At 38.4% G+C, this 17329-nt stretch overlaps 1 protein-coding gene across 1 annotated transcript; it reads left to right on the forward strand.

Annotated features, from left to right (window-relative positions):
- The first annotated feature begins 16433 nt into the window (after positions 1-16433).
- LOC116005766 lies at positions 16434-16913 on the forward strand. The gene has a single exon (XM_031246003.1). It carries the CDS (start codon positions 16434-16436, stop codon positions 16911-16913), a length of 480 nt encoding a protein of 159 aa, XP_031101863.1.
- Positions 16914-17329: the final 416 nt, after the last annotated feature.

Raw genomic sequence — 17329 nt, forward strand, 5'->3', positions numbered from 1 at the left:
GTCTGCTCCTCGGCTTGTGGTGGAGGTACGGATAGTCCAGGCTCACGGGGTGGTGGGGAATACATCAACGAGTCCACGGGTGAATACATCTCATTTGAAGATGGGGAAAGGAATGACATCGGCGAGGGTGTAAATCCTGGAGATGTCATCGGTGTGTCAGAATGATCTCCCGCCATCTCATGATCTTCCCTCGTTCGCGCCAAATATCTCAAGTTAAGCTTTGCGACGTCATTGGGAGATAAAGGAACAATGTGTGCTCCTTGCAGCCTGTGTTCAAACCAATGTATTTTCATTTGATGACCTAGAGAGACACACAGTCTCGTCACCAATGGTCCTATAAAAATCGCCCTCGTTGACTCTTACTGTTGCGCAACGAGCAAGTTCTTGCAGATTGAGCTCATGTTCACCGAATGGCCTGTGTCCATACTCCATAGCATGAATAGCTCCGCCTTGGAGACTCGGTCATAAGTCTCCGGCCTGCCTTCCCATGAGTGTGCGATTACCTTCCACAAGACTCTTAGGTCCTCCCTTACAATTTGAGAAACTCTCACTCTCGACCCAACCCATTCAACTCCCGGCCTTGCGATCATTGACCAATATTTTCTTGGGGTGTCTCTATCTCCAAAATCGTGTCTTAGCCTTCGATACCAGTGCTTTGACTGGTCATCTTCCTCGTAAAATCCTAAGAGAGCGCCCAAGCGATTGGCCGAAATGTGATAATCCTGGTTGAAAAGCCAAAATTTGATAGTCGGGCTGTAGAGGTCTCTGGTCACTCCTTCAACATTCAGACTTGCGATGAACTCATGGACCAAGAGAATGAAGGTATCTTGCCTCCAGCTCGACAAATTATTCCAATAAGGTTCGGTGATTAACCTTTCCAGTCCATATTTACATTCAAAAATCTTCCAGAACTGTTAAGTCAACATACTTCCACTGCACAATTGGGAAGTTGAGCAGCTGTCTGTATCGACCTAACATAGTTGGTGCCATTAGCAGGATTTGGTTTCCTGTAGGCACTTCAATGTAGGTAGTCTTTGTGTTCCTGGCGCTGTTCTCTTCCTCTGGTGCCTTTCCTTTTTGGAGCCTTCGAGCTATTTGTTGTGCAAGTTCATTTGGAGAAGACATTTTTCCTATAACATTGACAAGCAAAACACAATACAAGGAAAAACATTTTCCTCTTTAAACATGAATGTGAATCAATATTGCACATTTTAAAGAAAGGATCATAAAAATTCATTGCATGTAACATCATTTTGGTATTCATCAACAATTCTATCATACACATGCAAGGATTAGTTCATACTATTCCATACTCAACTCATAGTCAAAAGGTCAACAATTGGTCAACTTCATCTTCTTCCTCTAGACTAGCTTCAGGTTGAAAAATGGAGAAAACATGGAAGTTAAAATTGGACCAAATAACATGTTGGATATAACAATGTAGTGCCTAGAGAGTAGGAAAGTTGCAAACTTTGCCTACCATGCTCACTATATCATCATGGATCTCATTATGACAAGAGAATACCCAAATCAAACAATTTCAAGATCTAGTCACAAAGAGATGGTAAAACATGGAATTTCTAGTAGATAGAAGCAATGTAGGCCTATTACAAGTCTAACAAGTCATTTCATAACAATATATCTCAAGAAAAAGCTTAAACAAGAAAAACCCATGGAGATATGCTTCAAGAAGAGTAAGCTCTTCATTCAAGCAAGTAATAGCAAAAGAGAATATGTTCTTACCTTGGAAATGACTTAGAAAGATCAAGAGAAGTTGAAAAACTTGGAAGGAAATGTTTTAGAGTTGTGTATTTTCAGCTTGAGGGAGTCTTTAGCTCGTGGTGGTGAAGAAATGGGGTAGGGAAGGGTTTTAAACTACTTCGCGCGTGGTGGTGGGCGTGGGAGCTCTCTGGTTCATTTCCACGCCTGCTCACACGCGTGTGAGTGGCGTGGCAGCTTACTGGAAATGTTCCACGCCTGCTTACACGCGTGGTAGCAGGCGTGGAAGGCATGATGTGCAAAATTTTACCTTGATTTCCCTTCCTTCCTTCGCTAATGATGATGATTGTCGATCGATTGCGGGCAATTTGTAATTTCTCGGATTGATGATCTGTACTTATTAGCTCAACCGAGGTTATAGAAACGTTATTGAAATAACGATAAAGAAAAGTATATTATAGATAATAAGAAAAACTTAACTTAAAGAAAATGTAAGATAACATTGGGACTGCCTCCCAAGTGCGCCATGGTTTTACGTCTCTTGGCCAGACGTAGTGTGGCCTATCCTTCAAGGCACACAGATTTTGGGACCTTACCAAGCGTCCCATGAACTTTAGCTTCAAGGTATGTCCCAAGATAGGTAACATCCTTGAATTCAAAAGCAAAGAAGGAGAAAGCATATTGTATTGATAAATAAGCATGGGGTACTACCCTAAGTTGTTTAAGGATAGCAAGCCTCTCTTCTCCCTTCTCGTTATAGATTCCATCCCTAAAAAATTTATCCTTAAAAACTTCCTAGTGAACACACTCACCACTATCTATCTCTCGTGAAGTGTCTACACCTTCTCTCGAATCATCAAATTCGCAGAACTCACTTTCACAAGAATAAAAAGATTTGATATCATCCTCACTCCCCAAAGTATCATCACACAATTGTAAGGAATCACACTCCCACGAGAAAAAGGAAACTTTGTCACACTTATCAAGATTATCATTATAAATCGTAAAGGAGTCATCCTCACAAACATCATAAGAATTTTCAATCAGAGTTGGAGTGAGAGTTTTACCTTATGCGGGGTTTTCTTCTTCCCACACGATCTCAATATTATCCTCGTCTTCACTCTCAATCTCTCCCCATTGTTGCGTGTTCAACTCAAGAGTCGAAACTTCTTGGAGTACCGGGGTCTCAAGTTCTTTGCATCCTTCTACACTCACCTCTTCATCATTAATCGTCTTTTCCATCTTGTCACTCTCTTGTTGGTCGGTTTCCATTGTCGGGTGGTCCACTGGTAGCATTCTCTTCATAAGTTCCTCCGACATTGACAGCATTTTGGTCTCGATTTCATCCAGTGGAAGTCCTTCCTCACGAAGAGCGACAAGATTCTTCTTCATTTCGCTTCTAATCTCATTTCTTAGATTGATGGTATCTTCCTTGGCCATTTGTATGAACATTTCTAATTTTTCTTTCAAGATTTGGATTTCATCATTGACCGGTGGAAGGTACTCATATGATGGTATAGGTTGGGTGAAATCCTGAGCAAAAGGTGGTGTTTCATTGAAATATCTATCATTTTGTTGTGGTGGGGGTGAATAGCTAGTATTGGCGTAAGAATGAGAATACCAATGTCTCTCAGGTTGATGGTTTGATGGAGGGTTATAATGAATTGGAGGTTTAAGGGTTGAAGGAATTGTGGCCTTTAATGCCGGTTCACAACTTGGGTCAATTTCCTTCATGACTTGAATAAGTCAGTTGTTAATATTCTCCGCTATTGAACTAAGGGATTCCTCTCCATTTTGGTACATAGGTTTCTCAATTCTCTCATAATTAAGCATAGAGGATGTAGCATAAGGATATGGCTCGTAATTAGGATAAGTGAAAGTGTTCAGGTAAGGTGGGTATGTATATTGTGATGGTGGGTACAAATAAGGATTTGGATAGTACTATGGGTGTTGTTCATAGGTTTGAGGTGGAATGTTTCTTGTGTATGGTCTTCCATGATATGGGTAACTATGGGAATACGGATAAGCACTCATAGTAAGCTTCAATGGATTGATTGTAGAAAATTTCTTGTGCAAGCTTAACAAACAACAAATATTTCGCAACTAAAAGTAGTTGCAAGTGAGCACAAGATATGTTCAAGATAAATAAGCTCACTTCTCTAATCAAGTAACAAAAATAAGAAAACAATATAATAAAAAAGAAAGCAATTCAAGAACTCTTAAAATTCTACTTCAAAAATGTCAACACTATTCAAGAACCGTTTGCCATCCCCGGCAATGGTGCCATTTTGACATGGTTTGTTTGTCTAGGGTGAGGTGGATGTGGTATGAAGGAGGAAGGGTGTTAAAACGAAGAGTCAAGACTCCCCGAGTGTCGTGTCTGTCAAGGATGGCGAATGGGAACCGAATTAGTGTGTTGGCATTTGAGAGGTTGAAAGGTAAGAGTTACTGGATTTGCTAAAATTGGATGTCATTTGTAGGAAGGTTTGAAAGGTTGTGTTGGTTGTAATTAAAGGAAAAGTAAGGTGGAGATTGGGGCTTTAGGCTTTTCTATGCGGTCTATCTTTGTTTGGACTTGCGAGCAACGATGTGGAATAGACTAGGGAGTTCGTGGCACTTCACCAAGTGGCGTCACACTTTGGACTCCCACATCCTCATTCGGTTGGGGCATTTTATCGAACACTTTGTCTACCACTCCTCTCGGATCTCATCCTTTCGGACTAAGAGCGGAGATGTGGGTGAGTTAGACTCGTGAGTGGCCGCTATCGCGCACACACTCACTTCCTTTGGGTTTGCTACCTAATGTGGCCACAATAGGCACAAAGCTTGAAGAACGTCATCCACACAAGTTCATCATCCAACAATCAAGAAACTCACAATTCTACTAGCAATAATATCAAACATCCATATAGATTAACCTTGGGGCCACCAATCCCCTATCTAATCTACTCTAACATGCTAAAGAAACAAGAAAAAGAAAGGAAATCTCAAAGAAACGAATATTAGATTAAGAATTGGAGAGAATAGTTACCACCCTCAAGAAGGGGATCTTTACACTTTTGTTCTTGAAATTCCAATCTTCCTCCTTGCCCTTGGATCTAATCTAACCTAGAAGAAAAGGAATTTTCCCCCAAGAGGGGAGAAAACCCTCTACAACTTTCAGATCTATCCTCTTCTCAAAATTCTCCCTTAGGTTTAGGGCAAAAGGGATTTATATAGGTGACAAAAGGGAACACATTTCTCAAAATGGCCCTTGGCCCGACCACGCACGCGTGATGGGCGTGGATGGTTACTGGAAAGATTCCACGCCCAGCCACACGCGTGTGAGGCTGCGTGGGACGATATTGCATTGCGGCTTCGTTTGTCTTTTGCTCTATTTTAGCCTCAAATCCCTCTCCAACCTGTAAAATATCTAAAAACTCTTCCTAGGATTGATGTTAGAAGATTTTAATCACATCTGAGCTAAAATGCATGCAATTGTTATGAACGGATGACAAAACGTTGCACTTCTAATCCATTTTAGACCCTTTTTGAGTACCATTCTTGGTGCTTATCATCACTCAACCTGGAACTTATAATTCCACCAATGGTCCTCCGACTATGTTGATTTTCCAAAATTAGTCCCCGACTTTTAATTTGGACAATTTAAGTCCCTTGCCTTTCAAATTCTTTACAATGTTGGTCCTTTCATCAAATTTTGGTTAAGTTGAGGTCAAATGAAGGGGTAAAATTATCCGTTCACATGTTTAATGTATTATTACTCGTATTTCTTCTGTCCTATACGTTGTATATATGAATATAATCTCAGTCGAAGTCTAAATCGGAACCATTAATTTCAGTCAAATTAAAGTCTCTTCGACTGAGATTATATTCATATATATAGCATATATAACATGAGAAATACGAGTAATAATACACTATACAAGTGAATGGGCAATTTTACCCCTTCATTTGACCTCAACTTAATCAAAAATTGACTAAAGGACCGACATTGGAAAGAATTTGAAAGTCAAGGGACTTAAATTGTCCAAAGTAAAAGTCGGGGACTAATTTTAGAAAATCAACATAGTCGAAGGACCATTGCTGGAATTAACTAATTAAATAGCATTTAATCATGACATTTATTATAATCATAAAAACAGGCTTATAACCACTGTAATAGCAAGCCACTACCTGAGAATTGATTCAGAAAATTAATATTGGAATTAATTCGAAATTAATTTCGTTACTGATGAATCAAGACTCTGAATGGTCACTACTCGAATCATACACGAGACGAGACGAGATAACGAGGAGTTAAACCCGAGTTAATCATATTACACGAGTGGATTACCATCCGACCAATGATTTGTGCTGCCAGAAGGCCGAATCATTACACGAGCCGTGGTACCAGAATGCCAAACCATTAACCATTCTGGCACACGAGTCGTGCTAAGGCCAAACTTATGACCACGAGTTGATAAGGCTGAACCATGAATCACGAGTTCATGATAATTAGTGGCTCTGTGTTGGAAAAATGTTACGAAAATTTGGCATAACTCAACCAATTCTAGCTCAGTTTGGGATTTGATTTGCACTCCCTGTGCGCGAGAGAGAGTCTCAATGCTATACAATTCAATAAGTCTTAGAAAGGCTCTTGTATAAATAGTGGTGCTAACTCACTTCCCAAACCAACGTGGGACAAAAGCTTACTTTAATGCTTTTCCCTCCCAAGACAACTTGCAAGAGTTTTAGTAACTACTAAAGAAATGAAATGAAAATAAAAACTTGATCTCCTCAAGATCCATTTTCTATAATGTTAAAAGAAAAGATAATCACACAATATCACCAAATTGTCAATCCCCGGCAACGGCGCTAATTTTTTATCACTGTAAAAATAATGATAAATACTATGGGTAAAATACCGTTCCATTGAGGGTTGCGAGTTAGGCACGTACTTGTCTATAATCAATTTCTTAAACACTAAGACACTGAATCCTTAAGAACCCAAGCAACATAACGAGATATGATCGAAGCACGCTATAAATACCAAATTCATAAGTAAACATCAAACCACAATAATTGCAATAAAGGGAACAACGGGGTTTGATTAGGGGTAATTACTTTTCGAGTGCTTAAGGTAAATCTAACACTAATGGAGAAATGCACAATTCAAATGTTTATCCTCAATGCACCAAGGAATCCCAAGTCCTTCGGCTTAGAATTAGAGCAAGGAATTGTCCCATTCTTGTGACGTTACCAATTCCACACTCCTAAGTACAAAAGCATTATCAAACTCCATTAATTATTTCCTCCTCTCGAAGGTAAAAAATAGGATTGTGAAGAGGATGATGGATTGAACTCCTCACCCAACTCTCGTTGGTGTGATTCACTCCCCAAGACAAGCCAACCCTTGCTACGCATAAAGGATCAACAAGATCAACAATACACTCTACAAATAATGAACCGTAGGAGTGGGTTTTATACCTATATGCAAGGTTTACATATTTAAGTACATGAATAGCAATACAACCCTAACCCACGCCAATAAAACACATATTTAATAGCAACATAGCATAAACCAAAACAAAATAAATGAAGGAAAACTTCTCTGTTGTAAAATCCAAGTTGAGGTAGTGAAAATCCACCCAAGCCCGAAAGTGTGAAAATAGCACAAATTCTTCAAGAGAAAAGAGTAAAATCTAAGCTAAAACCTATCTAAAATTTTTGAGTGCAATCTGATATGCCCTACTGATGCTCCCTCTTCTTAGATCTGGAAAAAGGAGAATTTATATCTTAGCTCCGGGGTTCGACGCATTAGCGCCACACAGGCATGCGACTGCTTGTGTTGGTGCACTGGCATGGCACGTGCGTGCAGTGTCCGTGCGTAATGTCAGTTCTAGCCTATCTTTACGCACTGGCTACGCACGAGTGTGCGACTGCCCATGCATGCATCCGCTTATGCTCCAAGATCCCCGGCTTTGCTCCTTTTGTGCGTCTTCTTCCCATTTTGCTTCCTTATGCTCTTTTTCATGCCCTTTTGCTCCTTTTTGATATACTTTTGCTTTCTTGTGCTATTTTCTCTCTCCAAAGTGCATTTGGACATAAATAAGCATAAAACATATATTTTAGTTTAAAGACCCAATAAAACACTTTGAGTCGAGCATAAAAAGAGGTTAAGAATGTGGTGAAATATAGTATAAAATAAGAGTCATCAAGATTCATCGTTAGTGAGAATGTGAAAAACATGTTGATGCATATGTCAATTTGGACCAGATTACTAAGAAGTGTATGGTCTAAATTTGAAACGATTATATCATTTGTTTTAGAATTAATTCTTAAATATGCAAATTTGGAGAGACAATTTTGCTATTAATGTTTACAATCTTACCCTAAGCTTAATGCCTATTAAATGAATATTTAATCGGAGAACCAAATTTTGAACAAAATCAATAGTCAAATGATCGTTTATGACTTTATGGTTATATTAAAAACCGAGAATAAAATTAATAAATGTCAATAGTAAAGTGATTATTCTTGTAATTATTATAAAAGATAAATTGAAATGGACATTATGCCTTGATTTGTAACGGTCATCCTGGTTATGTAATGGCTAATCATTGATTTGTAACAGCCACATTTATTGTGGCATTATGTTGTAATAGTTGTACTATATATACCATGGAATGAAAGGATGAAATCCAAGCTATTCTTGCTCCTGCATACTTTGTCTCTATACTTTTCTGCTGTTCATATTCTGTAATCTTACTATTCATATATTGCAATCTACTGGTGGAAGAACGTTGAAGAGCTAACGGGCAATATTTTCTCAACACGTTATCAGAACGCTCTGGTGAACGGTATTTTTATATACCCTTTTATGCATATTTGTAATTACTGTGCATGATATTCTCCCAGTATGATTGTTTAGTTGTTTTTATATACATACTGCCTTTTTTTTCTCTAATTCGATAGATAATCTGTGTATTTCAATCTAACTATATTTCTATTTGACATGATCATACATATTTTTTTTCTTGTAAATATCTGTATAAACAAAAAAAACCTAGTATTTCGTTTATATATATATATATATATATATATATATATATATATATAGAATTACATTCAGGTAAAAACACACATTAAAATACAAACATATGGACTGTAGTGCACTGTCGGATGTTTGATATTGACGGTTGGATTTTGTAATTAGATCGGATGATGTTTAATGTGTGGGCGGGTGTTTTTATTTTTGAGGGGGGTAAATTTGGTTTTTTACTGAAATAAACTTAGTGTTATTTTAGGGGCAATTCACACGCGCCCTATTTTTTGCTTTTCAGTCGTTCGATTCTCGCTTCAGTCTTAGGTCCGTTCGGTTCTCGCTTGGGGGGTTTTCCGTTCTTCTCTTTATCGATTTCAAATCTTTGTTGTTCTCTGCATAGCCATGGTCGCCGGTGGGGACCGCAGTCGAGCCAAGCGTCGCGGACAACCTGATAGTGGCTTCGTTTAAGGTATTTTCTTTTCAAACTTTCTTGGCGTTTTTCGGTGTTTTTAGCGATCTTGTGTGGTGAGGTCGTTTTCTTTGGGGTTATTATGGGTTTTTGTCGCCATCTTAGGCTAAATCTCTGGGGGGGGGGGGGTGTGGTTGGGGGGTCAGGTTTTCTTGCGGGGGTTTGGGTGGGTAGGGTCTTTTTCCTTTTTTTTTTTCGGGGTATTCGGGGTCAGATTTTGGTTATTGTTCTATGCTTTGGCCGTTAATGTTGTTTTTTTGCTTAATTTTGTTAGTTTTACGGGTTTTGTATGGTTTGCTGTTTTTTTTTTTTTTGGTTGAAATTACAGTTAGTTTAGCTGGGGGAGTAGGCTATGGGTTTCAGTATGGTGTATTTTTAGTTTTCCTTTTTGTTGTGTATTTTGTTTTGTATATATGTACAATCATATATTCTGAATTGTTCTCGATTTTAATCCAAAGGCACGTTTTAGCCATAATCTGTTTTTCATATAAAGATGAGATCAATGTCACATGTTTTAGCCTGTGGAAGTCAGGTTTGCATGTATTTTTTTAGTTGTTGAAAAATTTTGAAGAGGGCTGGAGTTAAATTAGAGTAATGCTAATATTGATATTCACCCCAAAAAATTTTCCTCTAATATGCAGTTTGCAGTGTGCTAGTTTTTTGTTTTGTTTTTTTTTTTTTTGTTTTTTTGTTTTTTTGTTTTTTTAGTTTGTGAGTCTGCTGTGTGCATAGTGGGGCTATTGTTCATGCAGTGAATATTGTGTTGTTGAACGAGGGGTGGTGGTGGTGGTGGTGTTTTTTGCTTATATGTATTTCATTGTTTGATAATGGCGGCCGAGTTATGTTTTCCTTTTTTTTTTTTTGTTCTGTTCCCTCTCCTTTTTTTGTGGTGTTTTTTGCTTATATGTATTTTGAATGGTAGTGAATGGATCGGGTGGGTGTGCATATCTATACTGTGGTGTGTGCACTGTTGATAGTGTGCATTGGGTTGTGATTGTGTGTGCAAGGGTCAGTAGTTTTCTTAGGAAATGAGCGGTAGGATGGTTTTGTGTTCGTGTTTGTTGTGGTTGCACTATGCATTCGTGTGTGGTTTTGTCGGCAATGAGGATGTGTTTTATAGTTGTATACGTTTGAGAAGAAGCACACTTATGCTCGAATGGGTGCATACATACCTTCGTAATAAAATTGTACCCACGCATGCGTTAGCTTAGGTCAATGTATTAATCATACGTTTTCCTCTTTAGTTCTCCCGTTCACGTCTTCGGACATTTGCGGCTGTCATGATGGCCTAGTTGGTTGCACGCATGGCTAAGGCATTTCGGTCTAGCACTACACTCAATCGCATTCTCTTTTGAGCTTTTTATCTACTTCATCATTTTCACACCCATCTCCTGTTAGTCCGTTCTCACCATTACTACGATTTAACCTATCTCGTTTGTCAACTAACATTATAACGTGCACATAGTTCGCCCTCTTCGTGCACACGGGTTGACATGGTATTCCATGTGTGCATTCCCCCCTCTACGTGTGTAGTCGCATAGGTCCGGTAGAATTCGATTTCCTGGTCAACTGTTTCAAAGTATGTTCCTGTTTGCTTGTTGGTAACCATAATTTTGTTCCATCAGGGGATATTTGCATCTCACGGTCGTGGTCCCCACCTTCGGAATGCCCTTCACCTGTTTATCACCAAAGGAAACCATTATTTCAATTCCTTTAAATTGTCAATATGTGTGCGTATGTGTGCACTCGAACAAAATGGTGTGTGTGCGCAAATTTTATTCTTACTTCACCATATCTAGGACCATCCGGCAGCATTCAACGTTTTTTTTTAGGTATTTAAATTAGTGTTAGCAGACAGTCCATTCTATTCGCCCATGCATGCACTTGAGTACTAGTCTGTGTGTATGTGGTGTGTTTGTTTAGTTCACTCCATCGGAGTTCGTACTAACGCCGAAAGTATATTTTAGCATATACCATAATCATGATCATGCAGTAGTTCAACTAGTATAATAAGTATTTACACACAGTTGAAACTTGTTTGTATTAAACTGTCTACACAAATTGTCGATCATATGTTGTGTTATGAGGATGATGATCAGTTCGGAAAACTTACCGGGGTTTGTCGTCTCCATGTCGCCGTTGTTCGCATCCATCAATTCCAGCCGAAGCAATGATTTCGTATTCGGACTCTGTTAGGGCTTGGCGTTACTACGGTGTAGACAAGTCCTTCCACACTTACACTTCCTTCTTTTGTTGGCGTGGATTCCTTGTAGATCATAATCCTGATATAATTAGATATTCAATTACCATATTTACCCTTTTATTAATGGAATTAGCGTATGTAATTTGTTTAATGTGTTGCATATGATTTGTCCATCTCTACTCATCCTAGGGCTACATTTAATCCACACTTTGTATTTTAAGTGGGTTTGCATGTGAATGCAACCCTCTATATATATATATATATATATATAAACATATAGAAGAATTGAAATACACAGATCATGTCTTTCTATCATATATGTATGTTTATCTATCAAAACTTGAAAATCGAATCCAAACATACAAACAAGAACAGAAATCCTTTTTCTTTTTTATGCTCTGTGTCATTCGATCGGCGGATGAAGCCTCGGTCGCCGCCGATGGCGGCTGCGATGGCGGACCCCATTTTTTTTTCGACTGGCGACGACGGCTGACGGGAGGCGGCGGTGGTCGTCTCGATCGGCTGTGGCGGCAAGCGACGGTGGACGCTTTAACCGTGACCGCGAAGGCGGCGGCATCAGGCGGCAGTAGTGGTCTTCTTGCGATCTACTGTTGTCGCTTGACGTTGTCGTTTTTTTTCTCTCTGCTTGTTTCTCTGTTTTTTGATCGAACGCCTTTTTTTGTATAGTGGCTAGACGTGACCGCGGTTCGGTTCCGGTTCCGGTTCCGAACCGCCGGTTCACGGTTCTTGGTTTCTCTAAACTGGAACAGGAACCGGAACCTTATATTAAGGTTCCGGTTTCGGTTCCTAGAACCGGCGGTTCCGGTTCGAACCGCCGGTTCTAACCGGCATTTTTTATTTTTTTTTTGGTAAATTTGTAGTATTAAATATTAATGTATTATGACTATTATGATATTAATATTATCGCACAAATTTTTAAGTTATCTTATTTTTTAATTTTAACAAATAACAATGAGTCCATTACTATCATTTTCATTTTTCAAATATCTTGTTGAGTTATTGACTTGTTGTAACTTGTAACATAATTGTGTATTTGTATGGCCAAGTAGTGAAGTAGGCAAGTAGTAATTAGTAAGTATACAACATACAATTGATATAAGTTCAATAATTGGATTTCATTTCAAATCAGTGAAAAGAATACATTACATTGGTTACAAAATTCAAATCTCATATATTATTGACTACTCAATTCTTAAAATCTAGAATACATTGGTTATAATAATACATTGATTTTCTCTAAACTTTAATGTTAAACAAAAAATAATAATAATAATTTTGGGCTTGCACTTAATTTTACCAAGATTAAGTTGCCTACGTATCTTATTGAAAGTTCAATAAGAATCAAAGCCTACGTAGTTCTTTTACCTTTTTTTTGGAATTAGGACTTTAGGAGTCGGTTTGTTCCCCTTCGGTTGCAGTAGTGGTTGCATCATCGGAAAAGAAATCGTTGATGATGCCTGACTTATCATTCTCTTGTTCTCTAATTTTTGCCAATCCCCAATCGGATGTGCAAACTTGAATTTCAATTGACTGTGGCGTCATTCTTGAATGAGTCTCGTCCAACATGTTTCCACCTGCACTAAACTCCTGTTCAACTGCTACTGTAGAAGCAGGAGTTCCAAAAATTTGTTTTGCAATAATATATAAAATAGGAAAAAAAATTCCGTGGTCTTTCTACCACTGCAAAACATCAAGATTATTATCATTATCTAAAAATACAAACTCAGTATTTAAATATATCTCCGCCTCGGATAATGCTGAAGATGATGAACGAGTCCCGCTCCCACTGGTCTGACGACTTTTACCTGTTCTAGCTAACAGGTTAAAGCCTCTACTTCGTAAAGATGATTGTGAGCTTTGTGAAGAACTTCGAGAAGACGTACTAATATTCAACGACGGACCATAAGCCTGTAAATATTCTTCACACAAACTATGAAATAAACTCGTTATTTCATTATGTATAGCATTAACATTAACATAGTTCGGATCATCAGGATCATCTAATTCTAAACATTCATAATAAGTTTGTAAAAAAGTACTTAAACCATATAATTTACAACGAGGATCAAAACACATTGCAATTAAATAAATAATAGGAATATTTCTATAATAATATAAAAACTTTGATCTAATGCATGCAATAGCATTACTCAAAATATCATCATCACGATATTCAAAAAGCTTACCAACAATATTTACAGCATAAATTAAAAATAAGTGTGTAGTAGGATAATACACACCGGACAAAGCCAAAGTGGCATCATTAACTCTTTTAATAACTCACAAATCTTTGTGCAAGCATCCCAATGTTGCGTAAACAAATGAATATCACTGTTGTTTGCAAAAAAAAGAACATAACAAATCTTTATAATATATAGTACTACTAAGCAAAGTATAGGTAGAATTCCAACGAGTTGGAACATCTCGAGGAAATCTTTTTGGAGGCATATTGTTTCTTTTGCAAAACCGACTAAACTCTTTTTGCGCATTGGGATGCTTCCACAAATAAACAACAGCATCTCTAATAGGTTTAATACTACTACTAAGAGAAACTAAACTAGCTTAAACACATAGATTTAAAACATGACAAACACGCCTTTGGTGAAAAAATTTACCTCCAAAATACGGTAGACATAATTCCTTAAGCGCAGGGATTGCAGCAATATTGTTGGATGCATTATCAAAACCAATTGCAAAACTTTTGTTAATAATTTTATATTCATCAAATATACTTTGTAACTTACTGTAAATATTATGTGCACTATGTTGTTCATCAAAACACTGGAAGGCAAGGATTCTTTTTTGCAACCGCCATTCTTGATCTACCCAATGACAAGTAACGCCCAAATATGAATGTTCTCTCCAATGGTCGCTCCAAATGTCAGCACATATAGTAACACGCCCATTATGTGTTTCCAAGTAAGAAATCAATCTCTTTTTTTCATATTTATATAATTTATAAAGACGATGCGTAGCCGTTGTACGCGGTAAATCACACATTTGTGGATTTAATGCACCCCTGCAAAATTCTTTAAAGCCAACTTTCTGTCCAAAACTAAACGATAAACCGTCAATAGCAATCATTTCAGCAAACTTGCGTCTAGTTTGCTCATCTGAGTAATGAAATAAAGCACTAGATTTAGTTGTATACCTCCCAATTTGTTGTTGTGTTTGTGTATTTACCTCTTTATCCGGATGTTTTGAAGTTATATGCTTCCGGTACGTCCCGTATCCACTAGGATTTGGACCATTGGTACTCCTTGTCACAATAATTACATTTAACTGTAATTCTTCCATCAGGGTGTTCAACTTTTTTCATGTGTACTCTAAAAAGATCGGATTTTTGTTTAGCAGCAGAAGGTTGAATTTCTTCGGGTTCCTCGTCCTCGTCCTCGTTGTGGCCCTGCAAAAAAGTAGCAGTGTTAGAATCAAAAGAAGAATGAAAGGGTTGGGAACCAAAAGAGGCATGTTGAGGTTTATTTATGGTCATTTGAGGGTTTGGATTCATGTCTTGGTAGTATGATTGTTGTTGTAAAAATTGGTGGTATTCATGTTCGCTCGGAAATCCATGAACCGAATGCCGGGGAGGTTCAAAAAAAGGCGCTTCGCTTGGAAATCCATGAACCGAATGCCGGGGAGCTTTAAAAGAAGGATTTTCTCTTGAAAATCCATGAACCGAATGCCGTGGAGGTTCTACAGCAAGAGATTCGCCACGATTTCCACGACTACCACTAGCTTGGCCTTCGTAGGAAAAGGATGCTCTGCTTGAACTATCCATGTAGAGTGTAGAGATATAAAAAATGTAGAGAAAATTATAGGCAAGAGAGTAATCAAAGTATTGAGAGGGTGAGAGAGTTGGAGAGTAAGATATTGAAAGAATGAAAGTTGCGTAAAAAAATTGTAGTTGTAGAAATGTAGACTTGTAGGTAAGAGAGTAATCAAAATATTGAGAGAGTGAGAGAGTTAAATATTGAAAGTTGCGTAAAAAAATATTTTTGAAGTCACTAATTTATAGAAGATAGAAGACTTATCAGTTGAAGTCTTGAAGGAGTTGAAGCCTCACTTGAAGGAGTTGAAGTCTTGAATGCCTGATGAAGTGATGAAGATTGAAGAGTACACAAAAAAAAATCCGTTCTTACATTCTGACAAAAAAAATCCGTTCTTACAAATACAATGTTTATATTTTGAAAAAATTTCCGAAATTTACGGATTCAAAGCCTAAATTTTCAGAAGTTTTTGGCTCCCTTTGTGCAGATATACCTCCAAAGCTGCAAAGGGAGCCAATAATTTTAATGAAGTGCTATTCTCTAGCACTTCAAAATTTGCACGTTAGAAAGCATTAAAGGAAGCTAAAGTGCCAAACAAACACCTGCAAAAAAAAAGGGTGAATGACAACTTAGACAAGACTCAAGTGAGTCTTTGAATTTTCAAAGACTCACTTGAGTCTTTGTACTGGCTACTGCCAGTGGGCAGTAGCCAGTAAGGCTACTGCCAGTAGTAGGCTACTGCTGGCAGTAGCCAATAAGGCTACTGCCGACTGGCAGTAGCCTAGTAGGCCACACCAGGCTACGCCTGGTGTGGCCTACATATTAAATATTTTTTTTTAATTTTTTACGGTTTTGGAACCGGAACCAGATTCTCCGGAACCTACCGTACGGTTCCAGTTCCGGTTTCTACAGTACCGGCCGGTTTGAACCAAACCGTGGTCACCCCTAATAGTGGTGTTTGAGCTAGTGTTATGTTTCTATTAAAACCTAGCTTATGTCCTATGCACAGCAACCACACGGTCCAAACATAAAAATAGGGCCCAATTTTTTATTTTGGACCTAGTACCTTGGGCTTAAGTTTATACTTAGGTCCTTTTTACTTGAAGCACAAATAATTATTCCTACTCTTTTTTGGATCTCATACACTAAATACTCTTAAGCCCATTATTCCTTTTAATCATACATGGGCTGTTTTTTTTAATCATAAATTCTTCATAATTCCTGTAGAATATGGCTGCTCTCGCAAAGCGTGAATTCGCCGAACTTGCCCTCGATGGAAGTAACTTCCTTACTTGGGTACTTGATGTTGAGATTCATCTCACATCTACTGATCTGCAAGATGCAATAAAAGAAAAGTCTACGTGCACTACAACCCAGAAGGCAAAATCATTTATTTTTCTCCGTCATCACCTCAACCGTAATCTAAAAAATGAGTACCTGATTGAAAAAGACCCTTATGCCCTCTGGAAATCTCTGAAATCTCGTTTTGACCAACAAACATCATTGGTCTTACCCCAGGCCCAATATGATTGGCTCAATCTCCGATTCCAGGACTTTAAGTCCGTGACTGAATACAACTCTGCTTTACACAAAATAGTGTCACAACTTAAACTCTGTAAGCAGAATGTCTCGGATGAGGATTTGATTGAAAAAACTTTGTCCACATTCCATGCAAACAACCTTGTGCTCCAGCAGCAGTATAGGGCTTAGACTTACACCCTGCATTCAGAGCTCATATCGGCTTTACTGGTAGCTGAAAAGCATAATCAGTTACTGATGCGTAATCATAATGCGCGTCCAATTGGTACTACACCTGTGCCTGAAGCACACGCCGACGCCCAGCAGAGCAACACTCAGAGGGGTCGAGGTCGGGGAAGAGGGAGAGGGAGAGGTCATGGCAGGGGCCCGATGAGAGGTGGAAAAGGGAAAAATAACAACAGTGATTCCCGTCCTCAAGACGAGAAAGCAGATCATACTCAAAAAGGTAAGCCCAACACAGCATGTTTTAAATGCGATTGCAAGGGCCACTGGTCTAGGACCTGCAATATCCCCACACATTTGGTTGAGACCTACCAAAAGGTGCTCCAGTAGGAAGAACAACACAAGAAGAAAGAATCTGGACAGTC

Source organism: Ipomoea triloba, chromosome 15 (genome assembly GCF_003576645.1).
Source record: "Ipomoea triloba cultivar NCNSP0323 chromosome 15, ASM357664v1".
NCBI lineage: Eukaryota > Viridiplantae > Streptophyta > Magnoliopsida > Solanales > Convolvulaceae > Ipomoea > Ipomoea triloba.